We start from the raw sequence: 7,539 nt of genomic DNA on the forward strand, positions 1-7,539 counted from the left end.
TTCCTGTAGGCCAAATGGGCGGCGCAGCCTTGTGTTTCTGTGCAGCCTGGATTAATTGCTTTTGGGGGGGTGCCCTGGGGGTGAGATTTCCCTGCAGCACACCAAAATTTTCTCACAGCCCACCAGTGGGCCGCAGCCCACCGGTTAGCAGCCGCTGCTTTAAACAAAATTTACCTAAGCAATATGTCTGTTTTCAATAATTCATAAAGATGGCAGGATTATGTATTTTTTATTGCAATATTACTTTAGGTCAACTTGAGTATAGTTCTGACTAGAGAGCAATGATTGAATCTGGCAACTTTCAGCTCAGAATTAAACACATTATCTATCATCCATGGATGGAAAGATTTTTTTAAGCCAGCTGCTGGATTTGTCTGCTTTGATATTTGACTTCAGTGACTAAATGCAAGTCCTCCTGTCTCTGCTTGCTGAGAGATGAGCAAACAGGCCCACAGACACTGACTCTGCCATAAACTCCAATGAGACAATATCTCTTTCTGCGTGCTTGTGAGCATGAAGGGGACACTAGAAATCTTCAAAGAGTGTATTCTAAACCCAAAGAGGATGATAAAGCTCTCATTAGTTGCCAAAAGCATGCAATAAATGATATAACCTCACCACAGGGTATTAACTTGGCCGATGACTCAGACTGCACTTAGAAGGTTGACAAGGATGGCGTCTCAGGCAGATTTTGAATGAGCTTAGCCAGACCACCTCGGACAGCAATTTGAATCCAGCTAATACCACATGGGGAAACCACAAAAGCTGCCATGCTTCCTATCATAGCCTGGAGCCTTTAAGCCCTCTTTTCTCTTTAAGGAAATATTAAAAAGAATGATATAGTTAGGAGGGTAAGAAAAATTTCTGGAAATGAAATGATGGAAGAAATTGATTTGTCAAAACTTGTTTGATAGGATGCAAGCTGTTGGGACCTGCAAACTTCCTGGGTCATTGAAAGTAAATGATTTCCCTAATTCAGCTTTAAATTCTTGCAGGAAGTATGTGCTGCTGTAATCTTGGGCATATTTTCTATTGTTGTATTGACTTTGCTGTCAGAAAGAGTTTGCTAATATCAAAATAGGATGTTTTCTCCAACTAAGTTTAAAGGATTAGATCAAAGATGTGCTTTCTTTTTGTCAAACTACTCTATAATGGTCCCATTATTCTGAAGAGCAGATGGCTCTAGAATAACATTTTGTAAAAAAGATGTTAGATCTTATATACTGTACTTAAATCGTACATCTGATAGTGGCTATCTCCTGAATAATTGTGCACTATTTTAAAGCCACTGATGGGTTATTTATTCCTATTAGCCTCCACTTAGCATGAAGGAAGGTCTTACTTGTAAGCTGAGCACTAAGAGTTTTTATAAATGGTCCGTTCTTGCTACAAAACATCCATCTTTCCCATCATAATAATTATGCGTTAGATATTCATGGCACTGAATTAGAGAACAAGAGCTCCAAGAACATGCTTGCAGAATAAGCCTTCTGACTAGTTATATGCTCATAAATCCAACAGTAATCTTTGGTTGCTTCTCCTTAGTAGGGATTTCCTTTGTCACAACAGCTTGATCAAATGCATGGATGTATGTCTTTAGTGAACTAAAGTTAAGAATTTAATGGTGGGGGGTGGAGGGTAATTTATAGCTTTGCAATTCTGTTTTATGATGCAAGTATTTTCTACAGATTGTCCCAAGGGACCTGATGTCTTGGTTGTTCTTCTTTCTGTAACTGGAGCCATCTTACTTATTGGCTTGGCTGCTTTGCTCATCTGGAAACTGCTTATTACCATCCATGACCGACGAGAATTTGCCAAATTTGAAGAAGAGCGTGCTAGAGCTAGATGGGACACGGTAAGAAATATCAGAAGTGTGTAAGGGGACAGAAAGCAAATATTTTGCTTCATCCTAAGAGGAGGGAAGGTTGCAATGACTTATTGTTTTATTTCCCTGACATAGCAGCCTGTTGTTGATTCTGAATCATCCATAATGCAATATATATCAGTTTTATTGTACCTTGAGGGTGTGTTGTTAGCATTCTCCCAATAGCATGTTGTTGAAAAAAAAAACCTGATGCCTGAACGTTATTGCATCAGCATTTCCTGCCCTCTTGCTTTATTGGTTAATGGTTGCACAGAAGTGATTATGAAAATGTGTGCGCATGTGCATAGACACACACACACACGACACACACTATGGAGCAATACCTTTTTAAAACATCTTTCTAGGAGATACATCATTTTACTATATACCTATATGTCTGTTGTAGCTTCTTAAATAATTCTGGGTGGCTATTGAGAGCACTAGGAATCACCTCACCCTGTTAAAAAATCCTATTTTAAGCTACTTGGATGACTTGGCAACTGTTAAACTAGTTGCCAAGTATATATTTTTCACCATGTATCTATGAAGTAGAAGGTACAATTATTTTTGTTGATATTTTTACACTCTGTTTTATCTTTTAGGCCAACAATCCCCTGTACAAAGGAGCTACCTCCACCTTTACCAACATTACATACCGTGGGAATTCGTGAGATTGTAGTCTTCCAAGGTCTTCTCCACTCATGTTTACAGAACTGTCTCTGTTATGGGTGTGAGAGATTTTTTTAAAAAAACAAAACAAAACACAAAACAGCCATTGCTCAAGAGCCTTCACTGTTCTGCTGTCACAAGAAAGTATCTGCACTGTGATTCTTCCAAGACTCTCTTTTTTTACCTCAGCTTTCCCAAGGCTACGGCCTGGACTCATATACTGAAGAAGAAAGCAGGACTTGCTCTTCAGTATGAACAGCACTGCATAAATCCAGGGTTAAGAGAAGATGCTATCTGAAGAAAATCAGGGGGTCGTGATTATTGAGCTTTACAATATAACTCAGATGTGAATTAGTGAAATTTGGGGTAGAGGAGCTTTGAAAGATTCATGATATCTAAGTCCATTGCAAACTGAACCCCAAATCTCTCATCCGGGCAAACTTTCAAGGGGCTCAGCTGGCTGCTGGTGCTGCTACTATTGCCCTTTTCATCCATCTTTCCAAACATGAAAGAACTGGTTGGGTTGGCCAAGGAAACAGCCTGCTGAAAGTCCTTCATTTACACTTTGCACACTGCTGTCTAACACAGAACGTGCGAGGAAGTAGGGGAACTTTCTTCAAAAATCGTTGCTCCTAATAAACATAGCTTAGGGGGAGAGAGAACAAGAAAGGGAGTTCATTGTGGGGCTTAGGAACCTGTCCAGTTCTTGTTTTGCTGTCAATAATATTGGTGGCATAAAGAAAAATTCATTTTCAAATCCAATGTTTTACATATTAGACCAGAGCTCCAATATTGTTAGACTATTCTTTTTGTTACACATATCCCAATATAATAAATTTCTTGGTTTTAATTTTTAGAAGGAAAGAGTTCCTAGTGTGTATAGATTATTTGCTTTCTCTAGTGAAAAAAAGCACTCAGCATTAATCCCTTTTGTACGCTGACTTCACATATTTCTAGGTTTTGGGCTCAGATTATATTCCTCTTAGATAATATTTCACATAACAGTAGTATCTTAGTAGGGTTCACACATGATAACAAGTTCTAATGTGGAATTTTTGTTATTGGTTTAGCATCATGTACAAATTCATTCACTGTATTGATATTGTATATAAACTGGGCCACTGTAATTTAGTCTTTTTTTTATAGAAATAGCACTGGATAGGGAGTTGCACTTGATGATGCCCCAAAAGCCTTTCATATCTTACAGCCTATGATTCTCATCAACAAACTGTAATTTTAAAATCCTTACTGCAATGTGTGGACATCAACACCTAAGTGCATGAATATATAACTACTTGATCTTCATGGGGAAGGTTGGGGAAGAAAATGTAGATCAGGCATACCAGAGGTCCCACGTTTAATCACCAGCATGTCAGTCTAGAAATCTCTTGTCCAACAAGAGTGAGCCCTTTGAACATTGCTGCCTACCAGTACAATACAAGGTAGCTGCATAAGTTCATATCATGCACCATATAAAGCCAGAAATCTCCTTATAAGTAAATGACAGGTAGGATTTGCCATTTGCTTTACAATGCTTCACCCAAAGAATTGGGACAGATTCTCCTCAGGTTCTGCTTTTCACTCAGGGAATCAATACTCACCCAGGTGAGTGTCCTCGATGACCAGAAAACTCTCCCTCAAGTTTTCTGAAGCACGAGGGGCTTGCTGAAACAACCTGGCTAAATTCTTGGGGTCTTTGTATCATAGAGTCTCTAACATAGGTAAAGCATGAAAGATGTTTGGCAGGATGAAATATTATCATACCTGACTTTCAGCGGCTCTTTTCATCTTGCAGCTCTTTCCATTAGAGACTCGAGGCCATATCTAAACTTGGGAGCAGAATAATATAAATGTGCCTTTCCTTTCTCTTTTGCTTTTCACAACTGCATTAGTACCTTTACTGCTTTAACACTTCCTATAAATATACATAGCATCTTGGATCTCTCTGGTGTCTTTCTGCTTCTGTAATTAAGAAAATGACATTTCATTCTCCTATTAATAAATGTTGAACACAAATTTGTTACTAGGAATACTAGAAAGATTTTCATAAAAAGATTTTCTCTTAAAAAGATTTGCACTGAACCAACTTTGAGGTATACCTTTTATGATTTCCCACAGTCATTCTTCTAGTTCCCTTATCCCAAAGTCAATGTATTCTCATTTTCAATGTTGTTGAATCCTAACTATTTGTTCCAAAAAAAAAAGGAAAGAGGCCAAGAAGTGAGGCTGCTTTTTCCTGAACTGAGATCATAATGAAGGGCAGAATTATTTTGAGTAGTGTTTGTTAAAAGTTAGGCCAATGTGACCCTTTGTATAAGTAAAAGAGTGCCATTTATGGCACACATAAATAAAGAGTTTCAACTCAACTAATGTATTTGATCTGTCTAACTAATATTTCTCAATTTTATTTTATTATATTTGCTTTTATTTTATTGTAAAATGATGGGAGTTATCTTTTAGTTCAGTTAAAATATAAAAACTGTATAAATCGTAGGGGGGAATTATTTAAATAATACAAACACCAACACAGAGAATAGCACAGCACATTCAATATGAAATCATCATTAATAGCAGTTGTTTACTTCTAAGGTTCCTAGGGTGTCATCCCCCAAAAGCCCCTTCTTTTTTGGAAAGCATTCAAGAGGAGATTGAAAGATTGCCTTTGCTGAACATTTCAGAGTCAAAGTAGGATAATACTTGAGGAGATGCTCCTTTGAGTGATCTGTGCCCAGGTCATTTGTGTGTCATATACTGAACATATATTTTAAATTAGGCCTGGAACTGGCCCGATAGCTTGTGCAGATGCCAAAGAGTTGGCATCCTATTGGATTGGTGAAACCCAACGGTCTATCTGTCTATTGTGAACTAGCTGAACTTTCCAAATCATTTGTCTGATTCATAATGATAATCCAGCTGGGAATTTATCAGTAAAGGAACAGAAGGGCTGACCTTGGGGATAGAGTGAGAACCATGAGGGTGGTGCAATAGGAGTGAGCTGTTAAGGAGGGACTGAAGGAAGCGTGAGAAACAAACTCTAAATATGCCTTGATTTTGTTTACTATAAAAATGTGACAGAGAAAAAATTGAGCAGGCTTTCGAGATTCTCTCATAATCTACAACAACAAGGCAGCATTTCTGGAATCCCTGTGATCTGGTCTACTTCGAAGTGCAGACATCAATCTTGGAAAAAACCTTTTCATGTTTCTTTATACTCCATCTTGTACTAAGAACAACACAAATCAGGATGGGATTAGTTTGTCTCTCAGGCTTCCTTCTACTTGTTTACGAGCATATTAACATCTTACATACACACACTGTGCCCTCTTCATCCCCAAATAACACTCTCAGAATTTTCCCAAGATGAGTGCTAAATTTCCTTACCAGAGCAAGAATAATGGCTATAGAGCTACCTTTGTCCAGATAAGGTCAACTTAAACATTCAGCAAGGCCTCTTAATTTTCTGGTGATAATTTTGTGTTAGCGTCCTCTATGTATCCCCTGCCGGAACAGAATGGACACTATACTAAGTTGGGCAGATGAGCCACGCATTGGCAATATCTCTGCCTTATCCAGGTTGAGCCACAATTTAACCTTCTTCCTATTTATTATCCCTCTAGAAAAAGGCTGTCATGGCCATGTTTTAGCAAATGGGGAAAAAAATTGTGATACATCACGTGACGCTGCCATGATGACACGAGTTTGACATCCCTGCTCTAGAACAAGGGACTCCAAACTTGACAACTTTAAAACTTGTGGACTCCAGAATACTCAGGCACTACTGTGGCCGGCGGAGGAATTCTGGGACTTGAAGTCCACAAATCTTAAAGTTGCCAAGTTTGGAGGCCTCTGCGCTAGAAGATTGACTACTTTGCACGTTTTAGACAAAAATGAGAAATAAAGCCTGAATCCATATAAGTCACATTATATCAATATACTGAGAAATTTATTTATGGCATATATTTATAAAATATGTTACATGAAATAGAGAAAGAGAGCCCCCTAGCTGAAATTAGAAAAGCAATCCCATATTATTGCTTACATGGAATAGTCAGCCAGCTACTGAAAGAAAGGGGAATCCTCTGCATGTTACAGCTGTCTAGGAGAAGATATTTCATGAAATACAATTTATTTTTTCCTTCTCTCCTTGCTATGGTGTTCCAACCAAATCATCTCTTTCAGTGCAATGATTAAAAGCGGCAGGAATTTATCATGTATGTATATGTGCTGCTTTGACTTTCCTTTGATTTCCCTGTACTACACAACTAGAAAGAAATCTGAACTGCTTCCATGGAATGCACAAACCATAAAATGAGTGAAGATCAACATGAAACTTAGCTCATTTCTTACCTGCTGCCCTTTTTTAAAATTAGCATTTCAGGTGCTTTCTTTTAGCAAGCAGCATTATTAGCTTGAGGCTTTTAAATGAAGCCAGATAGATTTTTAAAAAAATCTAAGGTTGGGTGGACAGTGACATCTAGAGGCCCTTTGTGGGACTACATCAGAAATGCAGGCAGTTACAACAGCACATGGGAAACGTCAAAGTTAGAGCAATGTTTTCAACACCATAGTTGTAGGATACCAGCAATGACCAGTGTGTATAAAATGGAAAACCTAAGAACATTGGAAGTGAGGGAACTCCGCATAACATGAAAATGCAATACAAAGGTGAATGCTAAAGAACTCATTTAAAGATCAGATTCAGGATATAGAAGGTACATTGCATGATCAATATTAATCAAAAATATAAGTGGATGGGGCATGCTATAAACATGCATTGCAATAAATCGGCCCATAACATTCTGGTTGTCCTATAAGTTTGGGTGCCCAGATCCATGCCCTCTGAGCTGGAGATGAAAAGGGGAAACTTAGGCTGCAGGTGGACCATTACAGAAACAGACTGTGTAGTTTTGTTTTGGGCACTTAAACAATATATTGATTGAAGAAATGACTATGTAGAACATCCGACTATTTCTGCAAAGTTTTCCCAACCTACTGATCTCATGTAA

The 7,539-nt window shown here is 38.2% G+C and overlaps 1 protein-coding gene across 3 annotated transcripts in view; it reads left to right on the top strand.

The window, feature by feature from the left end:
* The window catches only part of ITGB3 (integrin subunit beta 3), an 80,704-nt gene extending 75,805 nt beyond the window's left edge, over nt 1–4,899 (top strand). For 2 of the 3 annotated variants that reach the window (XM_026718275.2, XM_087917545.1), the window contains exons 14-15: nt 1,689–1,855; nt 2,467–4,899. In XM_026718275.2, the coding sequence (XP_026574060.1) occupies nt 1,689–1,855; nt 2,467–2,535 (236 nt within the window). In that variant the 3' untranslated portion in view covers nt 2,536–4,899. Of the gene's footprint in view, nt 1–1,688; nt 1,856–2,466 lie in introns of those variants that run through there. The other variant, XR_015740309.1, reaches the window with a different exon arrangement.
* Nucleotides 4,900–7,539: the final 2,640 nt, after the last annotated feature.

The sequence above is a fragment of the Pseudonaja textilis genome, chromosome Z (assembly GCF_049901715.1).
Source record: "Pseudonaja textilis isolate UNSWEBS1 chromosome Z, rPseTex1.2, whole genome shotgun sequence".
NCBI classification, from domain to species: Eukaryota; Metazoa; Chordata; class Lepidosauria; order Squamata; family Elapidae; genus Pseudonaja; species Pseudonaja textilis.